General features: G+C 36.7%; 1 protein-coding gene across 14 annotated transcripts in view; it reads left to right on the plus strand.

Annotated features, from left to right (window-relative positions):
- The window catches only part of NFIB (nuclear factor I B), a 442,962-nt gene that overhangs the window by 392,170 nt on the left and 33,761 nt on the right, over positions 1–17,031 (plus strand). For 13 of the 14 annotated variants that reach the window (XR_013996633.1, XR_013996634.1, XM_081103042.1 and 10 more), the window contains exons 7-8: positions 13,147–13,281; positions 15,577–15,761. Coding sequence is in view for 12 of the 14 variants with exons in the window: in XM_081103042.1 (XP_080959168.1) it covers positions 13,147–13,281; positions 15,577–15,761 (320 nt within the window). In the remaining 2 variants the exon portion in view is untranslated. The remainder of the gene's footprint in view (positions 1–13,146; positions 13,282–15,576; positions 15,762–17,031) is intronic. The other variant, XM_081103047.1, reaches the window with a different exon arrangement.

The raw sequence follows: 17,031 nt of genomic DNA on the forward strand, positions 1-17,031 counted from the left end.
AACTAGTGACTAAACCTCTATTAACAGTGTTTTTCTAATATGTGGTGCTTCAATAGAGATAAATGCACATAATATCTGAGGAGTCCACAGACTCCAGGAATTCATGAGTGCAGTCCTTGGGCTAGACTCAGGTTAAGAATTTATTTTCTATTTAGTGATGTTGTTAATAAATAACCCTAAAGTCTAGAATGTCTTTACTAGTGATATATACATACATCCAGTTTAAAATGAGCAATGTGTATGTCAAAGTATAAAAATTGATTATATATATATATATATTCTGTTCTGATATTTTGCCTTATGCCTAAAGCACTATAATGGTGAGCAGAAAACTGTAAATGCTGCTGTGGCCTTAGAGAAATCACTTAATTTCAGTAACCTGTGAATTTTCTCACCTGTAAAATAACAAAGTTGGCTACTAAGGTTTCTTCATGTTCCAGTATTCAGGATTTCATATGAGGCAAAGATTTGTAGGTCTTTAGGACTTGAGTCTTTTTTTTTTTTTTTTTTTTTTTTTTTAAATATATTTTATTGATTTTTTACAGAGAGGAAGGGAGAGAGATAGAGAGCTAGAAACATCGATGAGAGAGAAACATCGATCAGCCGCCTCCCGCACATCTCCCACTGGGGATATGCCCGCAACCCAGGCACATGCCCCTGACCGGAATCGAACCTGGGACCCTTCAGTCCACAGGCCGACGCTCTATCCACTGAGCCAAACCGGTTTCGGCAGGACTTGAGTCTTTAAGCTTTCATTACATGGATCTTTTTGAAAATTCAGAAAGTTTTTCACATTCTAAATTATTTGTAAATGTTTATTTTAAATATTGTCTTAGAATAACACAATAATTGGGCTGTTTATGTGCTTGCAGGCACCATATGTTTTGCCTTATACCTGAGGAATGCGCAGTTCTTACAAATAACATGTCCTGTCTTGCGCGACTCTGGTAGAAGAAATGATTGATAGAAATTGAGTTATTATAACAGAACCTTGTTATGGGATCAGTGTCTCCTACTTTGAAAATAAATGACTCAGCCAGACGGCCACATTTATTTTCTCTAAATGACTAGGGAGGTAGCAATAGGAGACCATTATCCTGTGACAATATTCTGTTTCATTGACATTATCTCACAAATGTAATTGGTCCATTACTAAATAGAGGTTTTGTTACTGATCAATTTCACGATTTTCAAAGCCATTAGGATAATAAATATGCCATCAGAGTAATTTCATTGACAGAATGTTCTATTTTCTTCATTTACATTTGTTAGAGGAAAAATATAGATTTAGGTTGAACTTAAACACTACCATTTATACCAGTTTTGACTACTTTTCCATTAAGAGAAATGGAATATTGTACAGAGTAATCATATTTACATTGAGCTGCTGAACTGACGACCTTAACATTTTCATGATTTGTTCGCCCCGCTACCACACTAAACCACATCAAATCATAATAGCTCCCAAGCAATTAGTTTACCACCTCAGTTTAATGATTTTGTTTGAAATAAGTTCCAGATCATTTCTAGGACTTTACTGTAAATCCACTAAAGTAACACATCAGTTAAATCCACCCTAACCATACCAGTGTAGATAATAACAGCATTAGTACCAACAGACCTTGAGATGTCTTGTAGCATAAATGTTTCTAAATGCATGGCTTTTCCCCAAATGTTCTCCTCTCAAAACTCATCTGTAATCTTGTTAAATTAGAACTCTTCCAGTATCTTTCTGACTTTTACAGTTAAGGTTACGGTATTGATTTTATTTTATAGTCCATGGCTCTCAGATGCTTAACACTAAGAAGCCTCTATAGCCAAGAGGTTTTCCCTAGAGGCACAGGGAATAGAAGCTATTTACCTATGCCAGTATTTAATAAGAGACTAAAATATACTCCAAATCCTGCATAATTGTTTGGTGTTTTTCCTCCTTTTAAAGTAGGTTTTCTGAATTTGTTAAAATAAAATTCTTAATGGGCTAAAGCATTTTGAAGTGTTTCTAAAAAGCAGTTCTCACCTATTCAGTATTCACTTTTTTTTAACAATGTTCTTAGTTATTCAAAGTTGTTGTTTTTTTAAAAAACTTTTTCTTTTAATGTCTCAAGGAAGGTGTTTGTAAGCTTCAAAAGGGTTTGAGGTTTAACTTTGTATTGGGTGTAGGTGTAGCCTGGAGACTTTTTTTTTAATAGAGATGTGATAGTAGAGTAGAGACTTGTAGTAACCTGCCACTTACTGTGCCTGGGTTGGAATACACACTTAAAACTATGACAAAATGTTTCAAGTTGTTGAAGAATACAGCAATATGCTTAAGTATAGTTGAGATTAAATAATTCAATGATAAAGCAAGAATTTTTATTTTTAACATGGAAACAACTACATTTTCTTCTTTTAAAAAGAACTGATTTCATTTTGTCAAAAAGGTTGAGAAATCCAATTGAAGATCTTTAATCCCCTTCTAATATAGGCTGCTCTTTTTCTAATTATTTTAGAGTCTGATAAGTGTGTATATACATGTATATATAGAGATACTTTCTTAACATAGCAGCTAATTATTTTCTTAATCATCTGGCATCATCAAGCTACTGTAGTGGGATTAAGTCCATATGTCTTGTTGTAACATTCAGAGTTTTTTGTTAATTTGGAGTGTGTAGAAAGGACTAAGTCGCATTTGCCATCCTATATAATAAAAGGCTAATATGCAAATTGTCCCTTTGACTGGGAGTTCAATCAGGTGGCGGGGCCGGCCAGCCAGCCGCCCGAGGCCCCTCCTCTTGGCTGGCCCCGCCCCTGATCGGCCCCAATTGGGGCAGGGTGGCTGGACCCCCGTGCATGAATTCATGCACTGGGCTTCTAGTACTCTCATAACATTTTACATCTAGAAGAGTCCTTAGAAACAGATTTCAGATATTCTCTTCTTCACTTGTATTCTCAAAAATACATTTTTGGTGTTAGCCAATTAAATTGCAAATATTACATTTAAGTATTTCATTTTATATTTTGGCAACATCCAATGCCTAAGACCAATGGAGATATTTTTTTCTTAAAGTGTAATGTTGGACACAGTAACAAGGTCCAATATTGTCCACCCATCATTGGGAACTATTTATAAGATTCTATTTTCTTCCCATAAAATATATATTTTGCAATTTTTTATTGTAAAGTAAGATTTTTTTGTGGGGGATTTGGAAGAGCAAACTATGAAATATAAAGAAGAAAATAAAAATTACCTCTAAACCTATAACATGGAGATAACTTCTGTTAGTAATTGACTGTATTATATGCCAGTCTATTTTCGATGTGTTTTTTTTTAAGAATTTCTTATGTGTATTTTTGCACTAAATTGGGCTTATGTGATATATGCTGTTTGTAAATTACTTTCTTTTTTTGTCTTTCATTTACAATGTAATAACATTTTGCCATGTCATTCAATTTCCACTTTACAATGACTGCATACTATGCCACTCTTTGGCTATTTTATAGGTTTTTAAAAGTCTACTTTGTGCACAGATGTTTAACTAGTTTCCAAGTTTTTGTATGATGCAGATCTTTGTGCTTAAATGTGATTATTTTATTTCTATTTCTATGCCCTAGCTATTCTTACTCCCCGGTACCTAGCATATTGCCTGGCACGAAGTCATCAGTAGATGCTCAGTGACATTTTTTTAAAAGAATAAATGCATTCCTACTGTAGAATTACTGAGTTAAATGTTATAGCCATTTCTAAGGCTTTTGCTAAGTATTGGCACAGAACCCACAAGGTCTTATCAATTTATATTCCCACTAGAAGTGCCTGAGTAGTTTACCTATAATAGTTAAATGTAGCATATGGCTCTGTAAATAATTTTGAAACATGTTCCCCAAAATATCCTCCTATATAATAGAGAGCTAATATGCTAATGGTCATCACACCATCACACCCTAACGTCCAATCAGTGGAAGGCTGCTTGCACGGCAGGTGCTTATGGGTGGGCAGGGCTGAGTGCTCGGCTAGGCATGTGCCGGTGGGCGGGGACTTTATGCTGTGTCCTTCTGGACAAAGCCGCAGCAGCTGCCTGAGACTCAGGCAAGCCGCAGATGGTGGCTGCCGCTGCCCAGGGCCTGAGGCTCATGCAACAAGGGCCAGGCCGAGGCTCAGGCAAACCATGGTGGCTGTGAGGACTGAGGTTCAGGCAGCTGCATGGCTGGCAGTGGCAGCAGCAGAGGTGTGATGGGGCGTTGCCTTCCCTGATCGCCGGGTCACCTCCCACAGAGGGAGGCCAGAGGCAGCAGCAGTGAGGGGGTAATGGGGGCGGTGCCTTCCCCTGATCAGCCATGGGTAGCAGGCCTAAGCTGACAGTAGGACATCTCTGAGGGCTCTCGGACTGTGAGAGGAGGCAGGCCTGGCTGAAGGACCCCCACCACCACCACCAGTGCATGGATTTTCGTGCACTGGGCCTCTCGTATTTAAATAACAGTGTCTCCATTGTCTTGTGAATCTGCTCATGTACCTCTTTTTCTTCATTTTATATTTCATTTAACCACTGGGCATCACACTACATCATTTCTCCCCATGAACCAGGACAACTCCATCTTACTATGAAGGAAATGAAGACAGCACCACCTCAGGGATGGTGCAAAGCTTTCTAGGAAAGGTATAGCCTATGTCAGTGATGGCGAACCTTTTGAGCTTGGCGTGTCAGCATTTTGAAAACCCTAACTTAACTCTGGTGCTGTGTCACATATAGAAATTTTTTTATATTTGCAACCATAGTAAAACAAAGATTTATATTTTTTATATTTATTTTATATATTTAAATGCCATTTAACAAAGAAAAATCAACCAAAAAAAATGAGTTCGCGTGTCACCTCTGACATGCATGTCATAGGTTCGCCATCACTGGCCTATGGGGTCTACTTCCTTCCTCCTCCAGGACACGCTCCCTCAGAGCGCTTTCCCACCATTGGTCCTTTATCTGTCCGCAAAACTTGTTCACCTGAAGGATCAGTGTGGTTCCCCACAGGGACACCAATAGAAATAAATGAAGCAAAGCTTTGGGCTGGGATCTTCTAGGCTTGATCATTGTCGTGTTTTGCATAATGTTTATGTAAACTTGATGTAAACATTTAAACTTCCCCTTCCTCAAGACGACGTACCGCAAGGCAAAAACAGAAGAAGGGAAACCATGGTCCCTTTTAGCATTCAGCTGGCAGAGCATCTCCCTGCCTTCTCCGTGTCCTCTGGGCACAGGGCCCAAGCTGTTCCCTTGTCTCAGGACAGATTCGGGATTTATGGCCTAAAGCAAAAGTATCAGATGTCTAGCTCTTGAACTCATCCTGCACACTAGATTTGGTAGCGTCTCCGTTATTATAAATAGTATTATTATTTTATGCAGATATCCAGTCATTTTTCATGTTGTCTTCAAGCTTCCACGGCAACATTTTAATGGGAAGCAGAGACTCCCCAGCTCAGCTGAAGTTTGGTTTTCACTCTGTGTTTTGTGTTGCTTGGCAGAGTCTCAGGGAGGTAATGGATGTGCTGACCACCGTGGCCATCATCCAACAATGAGTTTGGTCTCTGTCTCTGAAGAACTCTTCTCCGTCCAGAGTTTTTGTAAATCCGTAAAACTTTTTAAAACTATCAAAAATCTAAAACGTCTGTAAAAGAAAGAAACCTTAGGAAACTAGAAGAGGTATTAACTTAGTAAGACTAATCAATATGATATGTTCTTGTCAAATCCCAGTCACTGGACTGTCTCTATGCTAAATGTTCTCACATGTGCACTTTTGCTCCTTGGTCTATGTCATGCTCCCACTGAAGGGGCAAAGGTCGCAGAAGTTCCCCTACTGTTTTCATTGCACCTTGAGCTTTCTTCTGCCAAAATGAATCCAGTGACGTCTTGTAAGCAGCTTGATGAAGTCAAGAGGAAAGAAAGTATTCTAAACTATGATTATAGCTTTTTAAGCACTTCATAATAAAAAATACTTTAAAGAACTGGAAAAGTAAGAGAAGCCAGCAAATGGTGGCTTGGCTTGTGCGTATAAGGGTTCATTTAGACTTGCTTACATGTATGGCATGTAAATAAGAAAGACAGGTAAGACGTATGTATGTAAAAGGATTGAACTTTATAACATGTGGAGGCAATTCGCTTCTTTGTTAAACAGATAAAAACACATTTTCTAAATCACAGGAATGGTCCAGTTCATATATTTTAATTTATTGTTAAGCTATGCTAAAAATAATGGCTTCCAAAAATTCAAGAATTCTTGTGTGCGCCTACAGAATTGATTTGAAATAGCTGTGTACCGTAAGTGTCATTGCAGTGAAGAATAGAAATTTAAGAAAAAAGAAAATGATGTATTTTTTATGGGTAGTCTATAGAAATGCGATTTGTAACCTTAATCTATTCAAGCATATTGAAAAAGCTAACACATTGCCCTGCTCTATGTTAAAAACAAACAGGTGTCCCAGGCAGGCAGGTGTTAAGGTGGCTGTGTGAGCTTGCCCTCAATCACTGGTTGACTTCAGTGAAGATCTCCTAACAGGTGTCTAACTGACTGGAGTGCCATGTGACATTTATCCCGGGAGCGACTCGGATGACAGCCTGCTACAGACTGAGGAAGGGGTCTTTGCTTTGATGAAGAAATTGCCAAAACTCATGTCTCATTAGTGTTTCCTAAGGTTCTTTGGAAGTGAACAACAGTTTAATTAAGGGCTGACGTAAACACGTTTCTGCACCCTTTCCCTGCAGCATTTTATCACATTAGAATTGATCAAAATTGTTGCCTTGGGCTGACTCGAACAGATATACATCTGGAGCACCATTTGTGCAAGCTGCCGATGAGCCGGGTACATACGCTGAGCTTCACAGCCACTCTCTTCCTTTGTAGATGCGATTACCTTGTTGGGAGATGAGTCGATCTAACTATTTTTTTTTGCTTCAGCCTTGATCTCTTTGAAGTGATGCTGTGAGATGAATGACACATCAGGGCTTAGGATGTATATAAATCACAGCGCCAAAAAAATTATAGTAGAGCTTGGAAAAATTACATGGTAATTTGATTTTGCAAAATACCTTTTTAAAGGTTTGCGTCAGTCTAAACGAATCAGCTCAGCTTATATGAGGACCCTAGTTGAACTTTTTCTTGCATGGTGATTTTTTATTATGCATTGAACTGTGCAGTTGGTTTCTAAAGCCATCCCTGATTTTTTAATTATAAATCTAAGTACAGGTGTAGGCACTGTAGACGAATACTATCAGTGCAAATGTTTCTTTTTTTAAGAGTAGCCTTTCTCCTCTTCTGTCATTAAGAAGAATTCTTTCTGTACTCTAATCTTATCATGATTGCAATTATTTAATGCATTTTTATATTTAACATCTATCCTCTCTGCTGAACTGTGAGCATCACCAGGAAAGGAGCAGGTGGTCTTATTTCACATCTTGAACTTTATGCCTCTCGGTAGTTTGTCACACTTATTAGAAACGCACGGACTGATTTTGTTTTCTCTCTGCTTTCCATGCAGTGATTTCTCGTCTGGTGGTATCTATTCATGCAACATGCATTTTAACATATATTGACCATGGTTATTTCACTCATCCTACACTACTAGTTATCATTCTGCCATGCAGCCTCATCAACATGCAAGAGATTCTAAAATGAACTGTCTAGATACCGAGTCTGCTCTACCTATTCTATCTTCTTTCAATCCTGGATTTCTAAAAATTCTTTCCATGTTCTTAGCCTGTTCTTCCAGCATGCACATATGTTTGTGTCTTTGATAAAATTATCTTCTGTAGGATTAAGCATTAGTCAAATATATATATATATATATATATATATATATATATATATATATATTTATAGTTAAACAAGTACAAAATAATAATGAAAATGCCATCGAGTGATGTAAGACACAAACACAAGATCATTCCTGAGATCTAGACCTCGCAAGTTCCTAGGAAGGATTAATTATGGAGAAAATGAGTCATGTTGGTTCAGTGGATAAATATTGTTTTATAGATAGAATAAGAGGGTAAAGAGACATATAATTTTTAGCTGGAGGGAATGTCATATGCAAGGAAAGGGACAGAGTTAGAAGCACATTCCCCCTGGTTCCTTCCTCCCCCAGGAGGTCATAAGCAAATTTGTTTAGCTAAAGTTTAAGTAATATGGAACAATGAGGAAAAACTTACATAAGAATGTGGTTCTGCCTGGCTGGCGTGGCTCAGTGGTTGAGCATCGACCTATGAACCAGGAGCTCACAGTTCCATTCCCAGTCAGGGAACATGCCTGGATCGAGTGCTCAGTCCCCAGTGCGGGGCGTGCAGGAGGCAGCCGATCAATGATTCTCTCTCATCATTGATGTTTCTCTCTCTCTCTCTGTCTGTTTCTCTCTCTCCCTTCCTCTCTGAAATCAATAAAAATGTATTTTTTTTTAAATGCAGTGCCATGGTAGATCTTAAAATGAGGAAGATAATTTGAAGGAGAGGATTTCAGTAACTGTGTCTATAATGAACCATGATGAGGAAAACCTGGGAGGGGAGTTGGAAGAAAATTCTTGACTCAGCCAAGTACACATGGCCTAGTGGGAGCTGCAAAGACAGAACAAAATACAGCTTTTGGAACGTGTTTTCTTCTAAAATGAATTCATTTATAAATTGTTACTTTCTAAATCATATTAAATTTCTTTCTCTGATTTCAAGCCCTCACTGGCCTTCGCTTCTTTCCCATCAGCCCCCAGTAACTCCTGCCTCCTTCCCACCAGCAGATGCACCAGCTAATCTTTTTCTTATCATCTTGCCTCTCCTTCAGCTTCCTTATTTCATGTATTATTCAACTTATACATTATAATGTATTTGTTATTATTTAACTTATTATATATTTATATATTATTCAGCTTCATTATTATCCAACTTATTTTCAACCTAATCTTTTTATGTATTATTCTTCCTGTTCAGGGGACAAGGGACTGTGGAAAGCATGACATTTGCTTTTCTTCACCGAAAGGTCACTTAAAACCCTCTGTCCTATACATTTATTCCTCAAACGTTTTTTCCTATCGCATATGAGTGCATTAAAAATAGAAACGATATCATTTTTCAGTTTGGCATGAGGTCTATTAGACTGCAGACATTCAAAATAAAATTAAAATCAAAACAATACTGGTTTGATTTATGATTAAAATGTAATAGCTAGGAACTCTACCCATATTTCTCTCAGATAATTGACCTTTTATTTTTATTCCCTCTTCTGCCCAGAAAGTTTTGTGTGTGTTTTTTGTTGTTGAGGGGAGGGTTTAATTTGTGTCCTCCGAAGTACTTAGCATAGTGACTTGAATGTTCTGTGCACCAGTATATCTTTACTGACTAATGGGCTCCAAATTAATTTTATTTAATGGGAAAACAAAGGCAGTTAAGCCTACTTTCTAATACTATCATTCTTTATTATTTTTTAAAAATTGTTTCAGTCTGGCCAGTGGACCCTCTCATTATTATTTTTATTATGGCAAGTTCATTTTTTTTTTTTGTTTAAGGAAGAGACGATCCGTAGTCCCTTTTACACATGGAGAATGACTTTTATTCTGTTTCTGCTGCATTCGCCTCTATAATTTTCGTATGTGTTCTGAACATGAAGGTGGATACCAAAAAGAGAACCAGAAATATAAATTGACCTGTAATAATTACTTAATACAATAAAGTGTATCATTTTGACTAAGAAAACGGGAAGGCTTTATTTTTCAAAAATTACATATCCACCAATATTAAATTTCTGTACAAATGCCCTTGATTTATGTGCCCTTTACGAAAAGATACTAGTACATATGCGAATTTGGCTGGGTTTAATAAAAATTCGGATAGAGTTACAGTAGCAATAGCTTTGATTGATCTTCTCCAGAAATGATATAACTGAAATGAAACTTATCCGCTTCCCAAGCTTTGGTCATATTTAATTGTTTTTAAATGTACAGAAAATGCTTTATTATTTACACAAGGGACCAAGATATATAGTGAATGCTTTATTATTTACATGAGGGAGTCTAGAAACTGATTTACATAAATTAATTTTATTTGAAATGTTTATTTAAGCACAGGTAAAACAATAGAAAGTTACCAGGGTTTTTTTTTCTAAAAGTTAATTTTAAATAAAAATTTGGGAGTGAAACTTATTACATCTTTTATACATAAAGTAAAGGGATGAAATGGAGGTTTTTCAACTTCAAACAGTGTATATGCCTATGATTACCTTCGATCTGGTCAAAACGCATATTTTTGTAGTGTTACCTTTTGAAACCACATAGCTATTTTTGGTATTTTGAAAGTAAGTTAGCTGAAATGAAATTTCTTTATTTTTAAATGGTTTTTAAATTTTCTCCCCTTTTTTGGTAACAGCACTTAATTGCTATAGTTTCACTAATAATTTCTTTTTGTTGTTGTTTTTTTCTTTTTAATTCAGATATAAGAAAATGGTTCACTTTCTCTTCAAAGTTCTAATAGGTTAGTGACAGCCAGTTAGTCACAGATTGTAGCTTATGGCTACAAATGCACCCATCAGTTTTTGTAGACTGATCTCTGCTCTTTTTACAGTAGCGCATCCACTCTTTAATAACCAGCAGCATATCCATTCTTTAACTTTCAGTATGCTAAAAACACATATTTAACTTTATCAGATGTCTGTACCAGAGTTTAGGTAATTTTCCAAATGATAAAACAAATGATATTAGTTTCTTATACTAATAGTACGTACCATGCAGTCGCTTTCTTTCATGAAAAAATGTATTAATGAAAATGTATATTATATGAATATATAATGTGTGATGAAATTTTGGGGGTTTTTCTTTTAATAAAAGTTTATTTTTTTAGAGATACAAACTGAAATATTTATAGATGGCATTATACGATCCCTAGGAATTGCTTTAAAGTAATCCAGGGAGAGAAGATACGTGGGGTAAAGGTAGAATAAGATTGGCTATGAGTTGCTAATTGAAGCGGATGGTGACTACATGAGTATCTATTACTATTCTACTGTGTATATATTGACATTTTTTATAATAAAAGTATAAGTTTTATAACTTATATGATTTTTAGAATATTTTACTGTAAATTTATAATGTTGATAAAAATCAACACTATTCCAGGTATTGAAAACAGGGCCCATATCTCTGACCAACTGGAGTTTTCTCTTGAATTCCTTAATTTAATTAAATGCATAATGTAATTTTCATTCACCTAAGATGATGACCTTCTACATCAGTTATTAATTAAATTGGGTTAATTCTGTTTCATTATCTATGACAGCTATTTTCAAACTTTTTCTTCTCATGGCACACATAAGCTAATTACTAAAATTCCTCAGCACACCAAATAATTTATTTTTTGTCTATCTGACAAAAAAAAGTAGGTATATATAGTTTTTATTCATTCACATGGGATGGCCACTGTTGTATTGGTTGTTGTCATTTTTTATTTGACAATCTGAGGGAAAAGAGGTCAGTGCCCCTGACTAAATAGTCAGGTATTGCATGTTTTAACAATTCTTGAGGCACATGGATTGAAAATAGCTGATCTATGGCATTAGCTCTGTCACCACTCTAATTTCAAGTTTTCAAGATCTGTCTTTGGGCAGCATTAAATATCTGTGGAATGAGTGAGTGATTGAATGAATGCATCCCTGAATACTTCTCCTAATATGGCACCTTTTACACTGTTCTGTAATTCCATTTCACTCGTCCATAGCCCCTCACTAATAGTAGAATCTACTCAGTTTCTACTAGTAGATCCTCAGCAACTAGCACAGTGTCTGGAATGAATTAGTCCTTCAATAAATATTTATGAATGGAAATATTAATTAATCTATCTTCTTACACGGTCTCCATGATTGCCATCTCCATTTTGGCTAATTCATTCTCCATGTAGTTTCTGGACAGATTGCTCTAAGCCCTCAATGTGATCATAGCTCACCCATTAATAGCTTTCCCTCACCAGGATCAGCATTTCAGACATTTATATACAAAACCCATGGCCCCTTAGCATGTGGGTCTTGCCAGCAGCTCGCTTCCTTCCTTCATCTCTGTAGTTCACCCCACAGACTCTTTGTACTCCTTGCATGTTTTATGGCCCCCTTCCTCGGAACATTGCTTCTCTCTGAGTATGTCATCCCCATCCACATTTTAAAAAAATGTTTTTATTGATTTCAGAGGGAAGGGAGAGGGAGAGATAGAAACATTAATAATGAGAGAGAATCATTGATCAGCTACTTCCCTTATGCCCCCCACTGGGAATCGAGCCCACAACTCGGGCATGCACCCTGACCTGGAATCGAGCTGTGACCTGGTTCATAAGTCAACGCTCAAACACTGAGCCACTCCAGTTGGGCCTCACCCACATTTTAAGCCTGGTTCCACTGGGGTGCGTTTTCTAAGCTGGGGAGGCTCAGGTGATCACTGCCCTGTGCAGGGGGGCTGGAGAGGTAGTCACAAGCACCACACACCTCTGCTCTCCGCACACTGACTCCCTCTGAACTGCTGACCACCGTTTCCTTCCTTTCATTTTTCTCTCCATGGACACTGAGTATCCCTCCAGCAGCTATTGCTTTTTTCCCCCTTAACATCCTTGCTTTACTTGGCAAAGAGAGGAACCCAATAAATATTTGCAGAATGAGCAAATGAAGGAATTTTTTTTTTTTTTTTGCTATACAAGTAATGAGTTTTCCATAAAAGATGTTAAATCAATAATATACTTACCAGTGCACCCAAAGGTTGTTTCTCACATTTGCACCAGGTTTGCCTCTATTTTTTCCACAGTGTAGTCAGCAAGTGAAAAGACAAACCCCTGAATCGTATAAATCTAAGAATAAAATGCTGAGGTTAAAAAAGACCTTGAAGTGAACCAAGGGGCCAATGGAAACATGATCTTTAGTTTTTCAGAAGTTCAAGATTTGCTTACGTGTAGGAGTCATTCTGGTGATAATTCTAAGGAGGCAATGGAGATAGTTTCTGACACATATCCCAGAGCTCCAACATAACAGGACCTTTGACCCTCAATATATACTTTGTGAAAGAGCCAAACTCACAAAAACAATAACATGTTGGGAGTTAGATCTTTTGTGTTAAGATGAGCCTTGTAGCTTAAGAAAGTCCTAAAGCGTGGGTTTTCCCCTCTTCCTTTGCAGATATGTCGTCTCCGACTACTATGAAGAAGCCTGAAAAGCCATTGTTCAGCTCTACATCTCCACAGGATTCTTCCCCAAGGTTGAGCACTTTCCCCCAGCACCATCACCCCGGGATACCTGGAGTTGCACACAGTGGTGAGGAGTTTCAAGCATAGAGGAGAAGCCTCCCTTTTATTTGCAGAACCCCAAACCCTCAGGGACGGAGCCCAGTTTTTTATTATAGCCGTGTGGTGGCCATATTTTCTCAACCAAAAGAGGGAGGGTCATAATCCAATCAATTTTTTTTTTTATCAATATGTGAGGAAAGATGGTCTAAGCCATACAGTTAAATAACATTTATCTAAGTATCTGTCGTTTGCCTTTATTGGAAAGACTATAATGACAAGAAATTAGAAAATATGGGGTACATTGTTATCTTCACTATAGCTTCAAGGGTCGGTCTTAATTGTATGTATTTTACCAAGAAAAAGATGTGATTTCAATTTGTTGCTGAGCTTAGAGTATTTTCAGAGGCATTAAGACATACAGATGCTATTTCTCTATATATTATTTTTCTACATGAGAGTCAGTATTTATTTGGGAATGAAATTAATCAGGGAAAATAGAAGAGATACTTTGACAATTATTGTACATGCACAGACTCTTTCTGTGAGTTAATACACTTGATGTTACATCTAATTTAAAGACTTCCTAATTTAAATAGGAAAAGTAATCCCATATTTTCTATCTGCACTTTAAGGACCAGTTAATATTAAATCACCTTTAATATTAAAAATGAGATATAAATAATAATCAATATAAATAAGCAATGGCCTTCAAGCTTGTGTACAGATGTGAGTGAAGACCATGGTTAAACCGAGCTGAGATTAAGAGCACTTCGACACGAAGTGAAAAGATGTTCAGTCTAATTTAGGTGTTTTTCCTTACATTACACTTTCAAAAGTGAAAGTATACTTACATAGACTTCTTAAAGTGATACTTTAATGAGGAGCTTTAGGAACTATGTGCATATTCTCTGCAATGCTTCCCTTTGGTGGAGGATGCTCAGACTTTGGTGTGTGGGGAGATTACATAGGCCCCTGTTTCAGTGCCCTTGTTGGTGCCTCCCCCTTGAACATCCTCCCCTAGAAGGTCTGTGGTTAGGCCCAGGAACCTTCATAGTAACAACAATGTAGAAGCTTCTGAGTGCCCTGGACATTACTGGGGAAGATAAGCAATATCCCTTAAAACGTTCTTTTTAAAAATTTTTTTGCACATAATTACAAAGTCAGAGGTAATTTATTCCAGATGATTTTCATTTATAGGTCATGGAAAGAATTTATTTTTTCATATTGTTTGCTACATTGTCTCATAAAACACTAAACATTTTTCATATGTGATTTCCTATGGTTTGGATCGAAATATTAAATAGAAACAGATATTCAGTCTTCACTTCTACATACATTATACTGGTTGGTACTCTTAATTTGTACTTATGTGATTGTTTCCCTCAACGTTACAGAGATAATGATCATGCGATTATATTCTTTTCCCATTTTTCAAACTTAAGGCTTATATTTCAGAAGCTAAACAATAAATTGTGGTCATACTAATGTTGAAAAGTTACAGTACAGTTAAACATGGCCCACATTGCATGTTTTACATATTATTTCCCTTTATAAAATATGTGAGTTATGGGTAAATTTATGCCTCTCTGAAAGTATAAACTCACATTTCTGTGGGTCTTATTCTTGGTCTTATCTTAATATATTTTAAGCTACATGTTGTAAAAATTAGAGTGGGAAGAGAAATATTTAAAGTATAGGGCTTCTTTTGGTTATGAAAGAAACATTTTTATTAGGCGAAAGAGTTCCCAGGCTCTATATTCAAATATTCAGAAGTACTTATACAATGATCGGGTCATTATTCAAGACATAATTGTTTATTAATTATGGGTTTTCGTTTTAGTCAACTACCAGCTAGGATGCATACAGAAAGTATGCATTCACAATTGGATTACACTTCTGTTTTGGATTTTGGTAGAAAATTGTGGATCCCTTGCCCTCTAATTGATGCTGTGACTTGGTCTGGACTTATATTAAGACAAAGACTTCCTAACCAAAATTGTGCTCTCATGGGGAATAACTTTGCTTAAAGAAATGTTTTACGAAGTATTGGCTAACCTATGAAAGAGAAACTTCTTTTTAAATCATTCATAGATCTAGAAAGCAAGATTGTTAATTCCCTATAGTGAGGGTTCTGTCTGTGTATGCTTAGCAGTACTGGCATTCAGAATAAAAGATTAACTGCTATTTTAGGAGAGTTTGGTTAAATTGTGGTGGGGAAATGAACAGCTATCATTTTTATCGTTTCACAGCATTCTTTAGGATCACTACGGAGCATTAAAGAAAACAGCTAACGAATCTGTCTTTCCTTTTCTATCTTCTACAGTCATCTCAACTCGAACTCCACCTCCACCCTCACCGTTGCCATTTCCAACACAAGCTATTCTCCCTCCAGCCCCATCGAGCTACTTTTCTCATCCAACAATCAGATATCCTCCCCACCTGAATCCTCAGGATACTCTGAAGAACTATGTACCTTCTTATGACCCATCCAGTCCGCAAACCAGCCAGGTAAAAATGAGAGAGGAACTAAGATTAGAGCCTAAGGGAGATGGAGCAGGTCTAATGCGTGGCGCTTACCCGGACAGTTATGTCTGGCAGAACGACAAGCTTTTGCAGTCCATCTCCAGGAAGTGTCTTGGTGACGCAATAAGTTTTTATTGAAAGGTGGCTGAATGACAGGTAGGAAGTGGGTTGCTCCGAAGGGGCACATTTGTGAAGATGTTTTTTGGTTTGATGTTTTGGGATTTTTATGGACTGAAAAGAAAGCTTATGCAGAAAGTACATTGACAAGCTCTGAGCTGGAGTTCACACCTCTAACATACCTGGCTTGACACAGAGACAAAGTGCTTATTCCAGGCAGGAGCAAGGTATGCGCTAAAATAAACACACACAAAAGAACTTACAGTTGTATTCATAGACTAACTATTAGGCATTAAAATAAGCTTTGGTAATGTAAACATTCTCAGTGTTTGATGACTACTTGAATATTCTTTGCACAGACACGACTGCATTTAATAATGAGTGACATTACCAGAAGTGTCTTTTTTTTTTTTTTTTGTAAACATTGTGCAGTGGTTTTAGGGATTCATTGTATGAGTGTAGTGACTCATGTGCCTTCCTCACTTCCTAAACATGTGGTTTCTTCTATGAGCAGTTGCTTCATAGAAATTTGGTATAAGAACATTTTCCACAGTCAAGTAAACAGTCTTTGTGCCAAAGCTGGGTCTGTCAATAATCGCAATATCCCAAATCTGTAATGCGATGCTGATCATATGGTCTGGTGTTTAGCTTTGCTGCTTTACCCTGAAGACTCCTTATTATACCTTTTAATGCTCTGAGGGATTTTCATAAGCATCCTGTTATTAATGCTTAAATATCCTGTCCAAATCTTAAAATGCCACTAAGTAGTATGTGCATATTGATTTATATTTAACAAAGAAAGATCTAAAAAATATTTTTAGAGTTAATTTAATGGTTAAAATGAAGCAAAATGTTCCTTTCTTAATGTTTTATTTTGAATAAGAACATGACCAGCACCATTAGGGTTACTTAAAAAGTTACCTGTTCTTTTATCTCCATTGTCTAATAATATTAAGCTACATATACCACTCTCAAATTTTAAATTTGAAGTTAAACTATTTGTATTTTAGAAGAAAATGTCCAAATCTTGTGTCACTTTTAATGATGGTCATACTACTTACTAAGTAACACAGTGGGATCTTAGTATATTAGTTCAGAAATAAAATTTACTCTTAGAGCATGGATCCAAAGTCTCAGT

The sequence above is a fragment of the Myotis nattereri genome (assembly GCF_964212035.1).
Source record: "Myotis nattereri genome assembly, chromosome: 12".
NCBI classification, from domain to species: Eukaryota; Metazoa; Chordata; class Mammalia; order Chiroptera; family Vespertilionidae; genus Myotis; species Myotis nattereri.